At 39.8% G+C, this 15315-nt stretch overlaps 2 protein-coding genes across 4 annotated transcripts in view; both read right to left on the minus strand.

Annotated features, from left to right (window-relative positions):
* Nucleotides 1-1245: 1245 nt before the first annotated feature.
* Nucleotides 1246-11765, minus strand: mrnip (MRN complex interacting protein). 2 transcript variants are annotated; one of them, XM_079838844.1, is made up of 7 exons: nucleotides 11579-11765; nucleotides 8594-8653; nucleotides 8416-8513; nucleotides 6949-7021; nucleotides 6714-6844; nucleotides 4711-4816; nucleotides 1246-4630 (listed from the first exon to the last, which is right to left on the minus strand). In XM_079838844.1, exons 1-7 carry the CDS (start codon nucleotides 11636-11638, stop codon nucleotides 4073-4075), a joined length of 1086 nt encoding a protein of 361 aa, XP_079694970.1. In that variant the 5' UTR covers nucleotides 11639-11765; the 3' UTR covers nucleotides 1246-4072. The 2 variants fall into 2 exon arrangements, with proteins under 2 accessions (XP_079694970.1, XP_079694971.1); XM_079838845.1 differs by having other exon boundaries at nucleotides 1255-4630; nucleotides 6714-6841; nucleotides 11579-11755.
* Nucleotides 11766-11868: 103 nt separating this feature from the next.
* tcirg1b (T cell immune regulator 1, ATPase H+ transporting V0 subunit a3b) overlaps nucleotides 11869-15315 on the minus strand; it is a 34497-nt gene continuing 31050 nt past the window's right edge. For both annotated transcript variants that reach the window (XM_079839520.1, XM_079839519.1), the window contains exon 20: nucleotides 11869-13541. In XM_079839520.1, the coding sequence (XP_079695646.1) occupies nucleotides 13448-13541 (94 nt within the window). In that variant the 3' untranslated portion in view covers nucleotides 11869-13447. The remainder of the gene's footprint in view (nucleotides 13542-15315) is intronic.

The raw sequence follows: 15315 nt of genomic DNA on the forward strand, positions 1-15315 counted from the left end.
CAGTACACTGTGTGAATGTGCAGCTTATAAGTATGAAATAAATATAGAATGGGCATTTCAACACACATTTACATTAGCTGATAAACACTGACATTGCAAAAACACAGTTCTATAATAATTCCCTCAATGTGTTAATAAGTAACAAGCACATTTCTCACTAATAAATGCACTATTACTTCAGATTATGTTCCCTACTCTAAAGTAAGCATTTGCTGTTTTCCAATGAGAAAAGAGACATGAACTATTGCAGTCTTTATTGTTTTAATGGTTCAACAAGAGAACAAACTACAGATTGAAGAGCGTGGCCTGTCACAAACAACTTTTTCTTCTCAATTGTGTGGTGTTATTATTATGGCTGGGTAAAAATATCGATTCTCATTTTTTACAAACCGATATCGATTCTTTAATCCCAAGAATCGATTAGTCATCCTGTTTTCAGTTCACGAATGAACGCCTCCCGTCCAATAAATTGCATATTAATCTTTGTGCTTTGTTACTATTGATATGAAAAAGTCTCAGAATTCAAATTACGTCCATTTTATTACGAAATTCATAAGCATAAATACCGTTTTGGCGCCAAAGCGTGAGATCGCTCTGGCTCAGCTAAAGGGAAGCATCTTCTCCTCCGCTTTAATAGCAGTTACAGCGCCAAATAAACATGAATGAACATCTGAAAGTGTGTTAACGATACAGGACAACTTACTACAATCCATATAATGTCTCATGTAATCGCTCAATCAGTGTTTCAACCGCGGAAAGACGACAATATACGGCTTGTAAACATTGTCATGTGACGTCACATTTACCTCAGAAAAGCCATACCCCATAAACTCGTTGGTCAGCCAGAAAAATGAACTCTAGAGAGGAGCATTTTGATAAATATATGCACATCATTACATATTCATTATCATTTTTAATGTTCTTCAGTATGTAATGCATGTTTGAATAAATCTGGCAAGGTTTTATGACAGCCACCATTTAAATGTATAACGTTTGTTATTATAAAAACATTTTTAAGTGTAATTTAAGTGTTTGTATACAAATCAGTATAATATCCTTCAATATTATCCTCCTGGGACCCAGAATTTTTTATTTTATTTAGCATTTCTTCATGCCATTACATTGTTAAGAGCATAAGAAACACTTGGGGAAAAAACATTTTTGAAAAATTATATTTTATTCATATGTTATATGTCCTCTGTAGTTCACTCTGTTATTTAAGAAATAAAATGACACGAAATTGCATGTATAGGCAAAAACAATGGCATTTATTTTTAATTCACCAAACATTTTTAGGTTTAAGTATTTTAAAAAAAAACAACAACTTTGTTTAAAGCTGATTCTGAACTATGTTATGAAAGGTATAATGCATTGATATACAATTTTACATTTATGCAATATGTGTGTAAAATGGCCATACTTGGATTCTCCCATCCAATACAATGCATATATACACTGCATCTAATTTGCATATGAATGTGTTCTTGGAGCAACATGTAATGAACATAGAAGTGTAATAATGGGAGTAATAATTGGCAACATTTTCATAATAATATCTAATATTTCATAGGAATATTGATATGTATTCACTTGTTATGTCTCCAGAATGCCTGATTAACATGATTTAAGTCCTGGCGTCACTACAGTGCACATTTATGAAATCAATGTCCTGTTTTGTAACAGAAAGTCATATTTTGATTAGAAACCCCATAACATTTTCCTGAGGTGTTGATTTATAACAAACAATTTTAACATTTAATCCGATTTAAATTATAATTACAAAATATGATCATATTTCCATAAGAGTGCTAAACATTAATGTCAGCCGTTTTTAAAGACCAAGAAGTAGAAGTTGTCCTGGTGAAACCTCCAAACAAAGCCCTGAATGTGCTCTTTACAGGACATCCAGACTCAAAACTGTGACATGATGTCGCAGAATGATTCAATAACCCACTCATTAAGAGAGTCAAATGTGTTGTTCCTGAATGAATCAGCCATTTGAATGAATCGTTTTAGTGAATGATTCAATGACCCACTCATTAAGAGAGTCAAACGCTTCTTTCCTGAATGAATCAGCCATTTCAATGAATCGGTTGAATGAATGATTCAATAACCCACTCATTAAGACAGTCAAATGCTTCGTTCCTGAATGAATCAGCCATTTCAATGAATCGTTTTAGTGAATGATTCAATAACCCACTCATTAAGAGAGTCAAACGCTTCTTTCCTGAATGAATCGGTTGAATCTCAACGACTCGCTCATTAAGAGAATCAAATGCTACGTTCCAGATGAATCAGTTTAGTGAATGATTCAATAACCCACTCATTAAGAGAGTCAAAAGCGTTGTTCCTGAATGAATCGGTTGAATCTCAATGACTCACTCATTAAGAGAGTCAAATGCTTCGTTCCTGAATTAATCAGCCATTTGAATGAATCGTTTCACTGAATGATTCAATAACCCACTCATTAAGAGAGTCAAATGCTTCTTTCCTGAATTAATCAGCCATTTGAATGAATCGTTTCACTGAATGATTCAATAACCCACTCATTAAGAGAGTCAAACGCTTCGTTCCTGAATGAATCAGCCATTTGAATGAATCGTTTCACTGAATGATTCAATAACCCACTCATTAAGAGAGTCAAACGCTTCGTTCCTGAATTAATCAGCCATTTGAATGAATCGTTTCACTGAATGATTCAATAACCCACTCATTAAGAGAGTCAAACGCTTCGTTCCTGAATTAATCAGCCATTTGAATGAATCGTTTCACTGAATGATTCAATAACCCACTCATTAAGAGAGTCAAATGCTTCTTTCCTGAATTAATCAGCCATTTGAATGAATCGTTTCACTGAATGATTCAATAACCCACTCATTAAGAGAGTCAAACGCTTCTTTCCTGAATTAATCAGCCATTTGAATGAATCGTTTCAGTGAATGATTCAATAACCCACTCATTAAGAGAGTCAAACGCTTCTTTCCTGAATTAATCAGCCATTTGAATGAATCGTTTCACTGAATGATTCAATAACCCACTCATTAAGAGAGTCAAACGCTTCGTTCCTGAATTAATCAGCCATTTGAATGAATCGTTTGAGTGAATGATTCAATAACCCACTCATTAAGAGAGTCAAACGCTTCTTTCCTGAATTAATCAGCCATTTGAATGAATTGTTTGAGTGAATGATTCAATAACCCACTCATTAAGAGAGTCAAATGCTTCGTTCCTGAATTAATCAGCCATTTGAATGAATCGTTTCACTGAATGATTCAATAACACACACATTAAGAGAGTCAAATGCTTCTTTCCTGAATTAATCAGCCATTTGAATGAATCGTTTGAGTGAATGATTCAATAACCCACTCATTAAGAGAGTCAAACGCTTCTTTCCTGAATTAATCAGCCATTTGAATGAATCGTTTGAGTGAATGATTCAAAAACCCACTCATTAAGAGAGTCAAACGCTTCGTTCCTGAATGAATCAGCTGTTTGAATGAATCGTTTGAGTGAATGATTCAATAACCCACTCATTAAGAGGGTCAAATGTGTTGTTCCTGAATGAATCGGTTGAATCTCAACGACTCACTCATTAAGAGAGTCAAATGTGATATAGTAGGCTAATGAAGCCTAGGCTACAACTGACTCCTGTAGTTTACAGCATTAGAGATTTGATTCCTTGAGAAAATCTGCCTTGTATTGCACCTGATATCTAAAGTAATCCGTATTGAATCGAATCGTGAAATTTGTGTCAATACCCAGCCCTAGTTATTACGATTATTTTGCTGCTCCCAATCGCGTTGCACAATCCCATATCATTAATATCAAACATGTTTCGACTCTTGATTGCCTTGGGTGTGTTTTTATTATCAGTTTGAATAAACCAGTGGGATTCAGTAACTCTAACTGTAGGTCTTCTGAACTTCCTGTCCTTTCTCTTCACAATAAACAAGCTTCTCCAAAATATGTGGCGTATTTGGATTGTTTTTGAAATGTCAAGACTTTGGGGAGCAGTTTAACTACTAATGCACACATTGAAACTGTGTGTTGAAAGGAAATGTTCGTCTTGCTCTTAAAACGTGTCGTCAAAGTCTTCATCGGTGAGGAACATGGGGTTAAAGGAGAGCTTTGGGCGTGGCGTCTTGGCCAGTGGAGGCGTGTGTTCAAATCCCGAAGGCTTGGCGGTGTGAGAGTTGGTTGTTCTGGATAAACTTCCATCCGCACAAACGCCACCGCTCGTCTTTTCATCCGGATGATATCTGCGCTCTTCACAATCCACACCTGTCTCCGCGAGTTCTGTGAAATAAGACATCTCAGAATTATCATTGCACTGAGAGAGCGCTTGATAATCATCCTCATCCCGCTGAGAGGAGACAACAGGGAGGAACTTATTCCACTTGGAGTCAGAGGTTTCACCAAGCGAAACAGAAGGACTTTTGTCGGCATGTTGCGGTTTATGTCCCGGGTTTTCCGCAGTATATGTGGAACTGCAGGCTGGAGGGTGACTGCGAACAGCCTGACGGGATGATGGGAGATTTGTGCTCCTGCAAGGGTTCACGTCATTTGACTGGCCACAGGAAGCAGATCCTTTATTCCAGGCTGAACCCAACCTCCTGTCCTGTTGCACTGGCTGCGATAGATACAACAAATCAAAGTGAAATGGGTTTTCTAGGGCATTTTGTGTTCTCCTAGTAGATGTGTGTGTTTTACCAGATACGGCCTCTTCAACCCAGAGCAGCCGGTCGATGCCTCCTCATCCTCACACACATCATGAGTGCCGGCAAAACACTTTACATCAGAGATTTTCTTCCTTTTTCTGTTTAGAAAAACAAAAGAGCGTTAAACAGTGGGAATTCTTCACATGGTTAATAATAAAGATGTTTGGCAATCTGAAAATACATTTAAAATACTAATATGCTATATATATTACAGGTTCTTTAAAGGGGTCATGATCTGACGTTTTTTTTTTTTTAAATATACAGTTGTCTGAGGTCAACTTATGACATTTGCATGTTTTTACATTCAAAAACATCATAATGAATAAGTAATAGCGATTTTCTGCCCTGGTTTTGAGCCAAGCTCCCGGAACGCTCTGTTTTTATGTGCGTGCCGCAGTGAAAACTTGGAGGTAACGCCCAGTGCTGTGATTGGATAACAGTTTTGCATATTATAATGAGCTTCGGCTCCCCTGTCAGTACACTTGGGGAATTGTTTTGAAAGCTTCCGATGTGGAAAAATGGCAGAGCCAGAGTCTGATCCTGAATCGCAGGACATTGAACCAACAACACCTCAAACACAAAGGATACTCCAACCTGTGACAGCGTTTCCATTACCCCAAAATGAAACTGCAACAAAAAAAAAGCCCAGTGGAAATGTGGCAATTTCACAAAAACTCTCATATAATCGCAAAAAGGTTTTTACGTTCGCAATTCGAAAAAGGACATTTTTGCACAACTGCGATGTTTTTTCACATTTACAGGTCACCTGACATACGTAAAAGTGGATGATTCTTTAAAGATGATGCCGTATGTCAGACAGAAGACGAGACAGAGTTCTTTATTAAACTCCTCATAAAACACAATAGAATTACAGGAATACTGGATTCTAGACAACACAGAAATACCACAAATGATCATCAAGACCTTGAAGCAGATCTGAGGGAGAAACACACACACACACACACACACACACACACACACACACACACACACACACACACACACACACACACACACACACACACACACACACACACACACACACACACACACACACACACACACACACACACACACACACACACACACACACACACACACACACACACACACACACACACACCTCACCCGTGGCCGCTCCTAAAGGGGCTTTCCTTGCCATTAATGTTTGGATTACACGCTTACGTCTCCTTCCATTAATAATAACGGCCAGTGCGGTGGCATAATTTATTGAATGACTTTTTTGAATGTCAGTCACATGACATCGGTTAATGGAAACAGTCATTTCGCAATAGTTTTTTATCGACATCTAGAAAACATTGCAAACGCTTTGCGCAAATCTGTAATGGAAACGCGGCTTGTGACAGCGCGGTAAGTTATCGTTAATTATGTTTAATTAGACACGTACACATAATCAGTGGATATCAAACAATCTGTAGCAATGCTATCACATATTAGTGTAAGTGCTACTCACATAAGTGTGTTGCCGTTGTCGTTTTTTTAAATCTCATCCTGTCTGCAAATCCAGTCTCTTGTTTACAAACGAATCCGCGGTGAAATGAAGCGAACAAACACTCAATGTCTTCCCCACGTGAGCTGGATCTTCATTAAAAATAAAGTTCAACCGCGTTCCTAATATTAGAGTCTGAAGGAAGCGTATGCCGCGACGGTGTTCTTCTGCACACTATTGTGTAATCTTCAGCAGCATGTTTATTGCTTGAGCCCGATCCGATTTAGCGTCACGTAGGCCTGTTATTTACCTGTTACATGTTAAGTGCGTGTCGCACATTCACAGATCTCTCGTTTTATGAGCCAGCTGTCAATAAAAGCTTTTCTTTGACTAACACAATAGGTTTCAGCTCCCAAACGTACCGGATATTCTTATATTACCATGACCTTTATATATCAAAAGCTCAAGTTGATTTCTGAAATCATGACCCCTTTAATATCCGCAGTAATTTGCTTTGCTAACAGATGAAACGCTTCACCACTGACCTGGATCCTTGGCTTCTGAATCGCTGTCTTTCTGTAGAAATATTCTGCTCTTCTTCCTCGTCTTCATCTGGACCCTCAGCTGTGGGATCGGTGTATTTACTCCAGCGGCTGACGTGATGAGACACTTCCTGCTACAGCGAGAGAGATATGACTAGTGACATTGTGTCTCAATCGGAGTTTCTCTCTTCATGATAACGGAGCAGACGAAAGGCCAGACGGGACATCGGTGCTTTACCTCGGATCTATCCATCGCATCTCGATCCAGACCTTCATCAACATCTTCATTCTCACTCTCGTCATCCTCTTCCCTTTAACACATGTTAGTCTAAGGGTCAGCGAGGTTTCTTTCATTTACTCAAAAATGTAATTCACACATATGATGAGCTTGTTTTTAATTTCTGTAACTTTTTATATTTTTGGAGTGACAGTGGTTAAACTGTCCTGACATCATAAAATAATAAAATTATTGGAAAAATGATAGTAATTTGAAACTACTTTACATCTTTAAAAAAAACAGATCATTTTAACTTTATGACAAGGTAAATATAGTGCGTTTATCTTGGAAAATACATTAAAACTGCTCTTTAATATTGATTATGATTTGTACACTCACATGCATTCAAGGTGAAAGGAAAAAGTTTAGCCTGACAAATATATTAAAAAACTTTCTACTTATTACTTTTAAAAGTAAGGCGTTACAATATTGTGTTACTCCTTAAAAAAGTAACTAATTGTGTTACTTATTTACTTTTTTATGGAAAGTAATGCGTTACGTCACTTTTTCTCTCACCTGGGCTAGGCTTTACTTGCCTAATTACAAAATAAAATGTACATTTGTTATCACTGAATATGTGTTTGTGCAAGTGAGATGAGTAACTAATACCCATCATGCTCACACACCCATGATTCCTCTCAACATGAGCTGACAGTCACTACATTGGGAAACTAAGCAACCTGCGCTACTTATTTGACAAAGTAACTCAGATATTTAGATGTAAATGTTAAAGTTTACCTTGTGTAAAGGGTTACTTCAGTGATTAGCATTAAGCGTTGTATCAGTAGAAACCCGGTAGTATATTCGAATGATCGTGCTTCCCGCCCTCATATCCCCCTGAGATGAGAGATTTATGTATTTTGACCTGGAAAAAATCCTCCGATGACGCAAATATCGTCATTTTGCATCATCTGAGGATTTTTTGTCCAGAGGCTAGAGACTACAGCCAGTAGTAGAGCTAGTTCTGCATGTTTTCAACCCGCCCATAGGGGTGCGATCTCACGCACGAAATGTACAAATAGTGTCAGACATTTTTTTTTTTAAGCTAAGCTAACAGACCCATTCTCTGTGGAGAGTAGGGATGTGATAGTGAGGAAATTTTCAGAAATGTTTAATTGCCTAGACTTTCAATAGACGGACAAAAAACTAAATTATATTAAAAATATCTATTTGACAGTATATAAGCGTTTTTTTCCCAGTGGTATCGAAAATGGTATCGAATATAGATACTTTTTTAGGTATCGTATCGAAGTTAGAAATTCCAGTATCGTGACAACACTAATAGGCATGACCTGAAAACACACCAGACTGGACACACACCGTGAATGAATGAACAACAATGCGGGCGTGAACGAATGACTGTGCGGCCGTGCTCATTTTAGTTTCGGTTTAGAATTAGCACCACTTCGGGGGCGTGTTGTAACTCACCACTGTGACCCCGGCGTGACCTCCTGCAGTCGCCCTCGCAGGCCATTGAGCTTCTGAACATGCCGTCTGCAGTCGGCTGCCCCGCCCCGGCCAAACTCCTGCAACACACACACCTCACACTGACACACAGCCGGGACTCACACCACTGAGAGTGTGTGTGTGTGTGTGTGTACTTTACCTTCAGCAGCGACTGCTTCTCACCACACACTTTACACACCCATCTCTTACTCTTTTTCACCTGGAGGAGAACAAGTTAACGCTACAATTACTGAGGGCGAGAATGATTTTAAGTACTGCTGGGTATATATATATATGCACATATATATACACAGTGTTGGGGAAAGTTACTTTGAAAAGTAATGCATTACAATATTGCGTTACTCCCTTAAAAAGTAACTAATTGAGTTACTTTTTAAGAAAAGTAATGCGTTACGTTACTTTTGCGTTACTTTTTCTCACCTGGGCTGGGCTTGTTTTTGTTTGTTTTATAACAAAAAAGTTATAGGCTGAGGCTGAGGCAAAAATGCAGATTCCCGCATGAACACTAGAGGGCGCAGCTCTGGATAATGGGAGAATAGGACGCAGGAGAAAAAAGTTTTACCAATAAAAACAAAAAATCTAGTAATTTTCATCATCAAAGGTCAGCAGCAAGACATTGGTAAATTAAATATAAAGGTAGATTATGCATAAAAATAGTTGTTTTATTTATCATTTAATTATTGGAGGTTTGCATATTATTCTGATTTTGCATTTGACTGATTTTATTCATTTTGAGGAGTACAGAATCTTTATTGTGTAAGTGAGATAAATAAATGCTCATTTAGTCTAGAACTACAATAACCATCATGTTCACACACACACACACACACACACACACACACACACACACACACACACACACACACACGCCTCTGCACTTATTTTTCTCCACATGGGGGCAGGAGAGCTATCAGTCAAACTAATGTGAAAAAGTAACTCAGATATTTTGTTGTAAATTTGAAAAGTAATGCATTACTTTACTAGTTACTTGGAAAAAGTAATATTATTACGTAACTCAAGTTACTTGTAATGCGTTACCCCCAACACTGCATATACATACATATATATATATATATACAAAATATTAAAATTGCACATTTTTGATTACATAATAGGGTCATTCCTGGGATTTGATAATATTTCAGTCCCCCCAGACTTTTTAAAGTGGTTCGCCAAAATTACATTTGAAAAGCTTTTGACAAACCTTTGGTATGTTAGTTATAATTTATAAAAATAATTATTGAATGTAAACAAGTTCTATCGTACACTAAGCATTTTGTCATGTCCCTGAATTAGTTCTTAAAAAATATTTAACAAAATGTGCACAGTGTGTATTATTTAGTCAATATTGTAAGTATTTATTTGTGCGGCTGTAATGTTATGTCCCTCATGCCAACCTATAATAATTTAGACTCCGCCCATATGTGACATCATTCACCAGAAATGACATCATTCAGGTCTCTTTAACCACTTAAACTCTGTACAGGGTCCGGAATGACATCATCAAGTATATATACTTTAAATGTTAAACATCTGTGGAGGAGCTCTGGCCTCATATGTGGTCATTTGAAAGCTTAGAGTCTCTACTTTCTGGAGATATGCATCACTTTTACACAAAGTGACTTATTTACACTAAATTACTCTGGGACCATTTCCGGCTGGATTTGGCCGACCCAAATGTAAAAGCTCCTCATACACACATACAGTGTCTCTAAATACACAATACTGGTGTCATTTGACAGGAAACCCTCTGAAGTTTCATAAACCACTGCTAAAAGTGATAAACATGCGAGTATATGTTGTCTGAGCTGTAATAACCCCCCCAAAAAAGAGGCGCTTTTTGATTTTTTGGTTATAAATTCAGTGGAAACAGCCCAAACTGTCTGCAGGGTGCTAGAGCTCACAGGGCCTGAGATACACACTTTCAACAATGAATTTATAACCAAAAAAATCAAAAAGCGTCTCTTTTTTGGGGGGGTTATTACAGCTCAGACAACATATACTCACATGTTTATCACTTTTAGCAGTGGTTTATGAAACTTCAGATGGTTTCCTGTAAAATTACACCAGTATTGTGTATTTAGAGACACTGTATGTGTGTATGGGGAGCTTTTACATTTGGGGAGGCCAAATCCAGGTGGAAGAATATAGTTATTGAATCCAGCGGTGCAGAATATAGTAAGTATCATAGTTTTTATTCATATTTTTGAGGTGTATTACTGTCAAGCTTATCAACTCAACTCCATCACATAAAATTAAGATGGAAAATAATTTTTAAAATGTTATTTTAATTCACAAGTAAACACAATACACGTATTTTCATGGTCTCCTACACTACATGAGCAGTGGCCATTTTGAGAAAAACACCTCAACCCCGTCACACATCTGTGTATTTCTCATTGTTTCGGGGTTGAAAACTTGTGACAGGGTTGAGTTTTTCACCTCATTTATGAATAATTTTAATTTAAAAAGTGAAGATATACCTACCAAAATCATGACAACTCATAATCTTGCTATAAATAGAAAGAAGGGCACAATATGAGATAAAAAAGACCAAATTAGAAATATAAATTGAAGGCAATGTCTCCATCTTGTGGGATTAATAGGGAAGATTATTAAAACTGAAGACATTTCTTGCTGATCACCACCTCACATGTTAAGAGACTAACAATACAATTTTGGTTTTAGTTAAACATCTAAATATATATATATTTTTAAACAAAAATAAAGAGACAACAGACAGACCTACATATAAATAAAAGACCCACATATATGATAAATAAGTTTAAATCTGAAAACAACAACAACAAAAACCGTGAAAGTTGGAGGTTTGATATGTGCCTAATGAAGTGGGGTCTTTAGAAAATGAATTATACGTTTATACATTAATTATAATTTTAAATAAAAATCAAATCCAGGATGAAATATGACCGAACCACAGGAATGGTTTCTACTCTGAACATATAAACGGTTTCTGTCATTAAAACTTATCATGACACAATAAATGAGACATCACTACAGGTTCAGTAAAACATAATGAATATACAATATAAAGCGCACATTATTAATCAAGCTAACGAATGAATGCTATAAAGCGGTTTAAAGCGACAGATAAAGCCGTTACCTGCTGTACTTGAAAGACTTGACAGGAAAAACACCTCAGAACATGAAACTCTTGACCCATGTTGGGTAGTTTAGTCCGGAGAATAAAAGTACATTTATTTCACTCGGATAAACCATAAACATATAAACATAGAGCTCATATTTGTGTTTCCCGCCCACCGTCTTCTTCTTCTACGCCTCCCTCGCGCAGCGGACACCGCCCCCTAAAGGAAAGAACTACACAACAACAACAACAGAACATACAAGTCTTTTTTTCTTTAACATTTCTGATTTATTTTGTATTGTATTTTTAAGATGTGTAACCTAATTCAGTTATAAAGCATTCTGGTGCAGTCTTTCATCAACAATTATATATTTGGCAGCTGTTCGTAATCTAATGTGTTGAGGTTGATCTGTAATGTTTGAGAAGATTAAATATCATTATTTAATCTTCACTTCGGTCCAGAGCTGCTCAGACCTGCAGAGCTCAGTTCACACCTGTCTGTAATTCTTGGTTTTTGGAGTTGAGAGTTGGAAATCTCGGCAGAAAGGGCTGTTCAACCTTAAAGGTGCAGGGTGTACGTTTTAGCGGCATCTAGCGGTACTTTTATTCAGCAAGGATGCTTTAAACTGAGCAAAAGTGACAGTAAAGACTACACAAGATTTACATTTAAAACAAAAAAAAAAGAAAGATGAGTGCAACGCAGGCCCTTATATGCGCATTTTCGTTTATTGTTGTTCTCATTCAGCAAATTTGGCAGATTAATTTGACATAATTTATATCACTCTCACACAAACACACTCAAGCTTTAAAGTTTCACTATTTTATTGCGGACATCTTATTTGGATGAATTGAGGGCCTTACAAATTGTGAGTACCACTTAATATGGACCTTTGACTAGTTAAAGAAGCAGTGTGTAATATTTATGAGGATCTATTAACAGAAATGCTATATAATACACAAATTCAGTGGAGTATAAAGACCGTTGTGTGTTTATTACCTCAGAATGAGCCGTTTCTATCTACACACACGATAGGTTCAGTAAAGCCGCCATTTTGTGCCGCCATGTTTCTACAGTAGCCCTAAAGGGACAAACTTCTCTTCAGATCGCTAGCTAGTCTCTGCTGTCTCAGACGACCACATCTTTGTCCTGTGTGGGCCACCGTAGCTTCTAAGATTGCAATTCACAACCTCACCGCTAGATGTCGCTAAAATTCACACACTGTACCTTTAATTACTACGCAAAATAATATCCTATAAATATTCAAAAAATCATTACTGACTGGTTATCGCAGCAGTTGCTCACTCGCCTATGCAAGATCTTTTTTCAGCCTGTCAATCACACATCAAACACACACACACACACACACACAGTCGTGTAGCGAGAGACTTTGGTCTTTATTGATCGAGTGTCACTGTAAGCACTTTGTGAATCAGCTCCAAAATTAAAAGAGTTTCATTGAAATCATGGAAAAGCAACAATAAAAGAACAGCGGGACGGAAGATTATTCCCTTTGAATGATAAATCAAGACGTTCAACAAGCTGAAATCAATCATGTATAACTGCCAAATCATTTCATAACTTTGTCCTTTGCAGCGTTAAACCATCAGTAGATGTCCGTCATCAGAATGATCACGTGAGGAGAGTTAAAAGATCTTTAACTTCAGTTAAAAACCACCTGCACTAAAAGACTCTGTGTTTCACAGATAGTGTTGCAAAGCCTCAGAGATATGGATGTGGATTCATAACGGTTTGTGTCTGGAGTCAAAGTTAAAATAAAAGAAAACGAAAGATTCTTCAAGGATGCATTTAAAAATGTTTTGTGGCCCCGGGAAAGTGATTCTAGCACTCTGTCTTCAGTCCTGTGACGACTAGAGGAGGATCATGGGTCACTTGAGGGAGACGCCGCTGAATCCTGACGAGAAGGCAAACGGGGCGAGCTTGTACCCGGATCCACTGTAGAACTTATTCTGGAACTCCACCCTGAGAAAGAGAGAGAGAGAATCATATCAAAGTAAATATGTGTATATAAACACAGAAAGAGGCAGCAGATCACACACACACTCATACAGTTGGGAAGTACACCGATCATACATACTAATAACACTGATGATCTCTGTTAGTGGGTGGGATATATTAGGCAGCAAGTGAACATTTTGTCCTCAGAGTTGATGTGTTAGAAGCAGGAAAAATGGGCAAGTGTAAGGATTTGAGCGAGTTTAACAAGGGCCAGATTGTGACGGGTCAGAGCATCTCCAAAACTGCAGCTCTTGTGGGCGGTTCCCGGTCTGCAGTGGTCAGTCTCTATCAAAAGTGCTCAGAGGAAGGACCAGTGGAGAACCGGCCACAGGGTCATGAAGGACCAGTGGAGAACCGGCCACAGGGTCATGGAGGACCAGTGGAGAACCGGCCACAGGATCATGAAGGACCAGTGGAGAACCGGCCACAGGGTCATGAAGGACCAGTGGAGAACCGGCCACAGGGTCATGAAGGACCAGTGGAGAACCGGCCACAGGATCATGAAGGACCAGTGGAGAACCGGCCACAGGGTCATGAAGGACCAGTGGAGAACCGGCCACAGGGTCATGAAGGACCAGTGGAGAACCGGCCACAGGATCATGAAGGACCAGTGGAGAACCGGCCACAGGGTCATGAAGGACCAGTGGAGAACCGGCCACAGGGTCATGGAGGACCAGTGGAGAACCGGCCACAGGGTCATGGAGGACCAGTGGAGAACCGGCCACAGGGTCATGGAGGACCAGTGGAGAACCAGCCACAGGGTCATGGAGGACCAGTGGAGAACCGGCCACAGGGTCATGGAGGACCAGTGGAGAACCGGCCACAGGGTCATGAAGGACCAGTGGAGAACCGGCCACAGGGTCATGAAGGACCAGTGGAGAACCGGCCACAGGGTCATGGAGGACCAGTGGAGAACCGGCCACAGGGTCATGGAGGACCAGTGGAGAACCAGCCACAGGGTCATGGAGGACCAGTGGAGAACCGGCCACAGGGTCATGGAGGACCAGTGGAGAACCGGCCACAGGGTCATGAAGGACCAGTGGAGAACCGGCCACAGGGTCATGGAGGACCAGTGGAGAACCGGCCACAGGGTCATGGAGGACCAGTGGAGAACCGGCCACAGGGTCATGGAGGACCATTGGAGAACCGGCCACAGGGTCATGGAGGACCAGTGGAGAACCGGCCACAGGGTCATGGAGGACCAGTGGAGAACCAGCCACAGGGTCATGGAGGACCAGTGGAGAACCGGCCACAGGGTCATGGAGGACCAGTGGAGAACCGGCCACAGGGTCATGAAGGACCAGTGGAGAACCGGCCACAGGGTCATGGAGGACCAGTGGAGAACCGGCCACAGGGTCATGGAGGACCAGTGGAGAACCGGCCACAGGGTCATGGAGGACCAGTGGAGAACCGGCCACAGGGTCATGGAGGACCAGTGGAGAACCGGCCACAGGGTCATGGAGGACCAGTGGAGAACCGGCCACAGGGTCATGGAGGACCAGTGGAGAACCGGCCACAGGGTCATGAAGGACCAGTGGAGAACCGGCCACAGGGTCATGGAGGACCAGTGGAGAACCGGCCACAGGGTCATGGAGGACCAGTGGAGAACCAGCCACAGGGTCATGGAGGACCAGTGGAGAACCGGCCACAGGGTCATGGAGGACCAGTGGAGAACCAGCCACAGGGTCATGGAGGACCAGTGGAGAACCGGCCACAGGGTCATGGAGGACCAGTGGAG

Source organism: Gobio gobio, assembly GCF_949357685.1.
Source record: "Gobio gobio genome assembly, chromosome: 16".
NCBI lineage: Eukaryota > Metazoa > Chordata > Actinopteri > Cypriniformes > Gobionidae > Gobio > Gobio gobio.

Coding starts and splice junctions, on each gene's coding strand:
- mrnip (XM_079838844.1), bottom strand. CDS start 11,638: ATGGGTCAAGAGTTTCATGTTCTGAGGTGTTTTTCCTGTCAAGTCTTT. Junction 8,514..8,593: donor AGAAGCAGTCGCTGCTGAAG/GTAAAGTACACA, acceptor TGTGTGTTGCAG/GAGTTTGGCCGGGGCGGGGC. Junction 4,817..6,713: donor TTCAGAAGCCAAGGATCCAG/GTCAGTGGTGAA, acceptor TTTTCTAAACAG/AAAAAGGAAGAAAATCTCTG.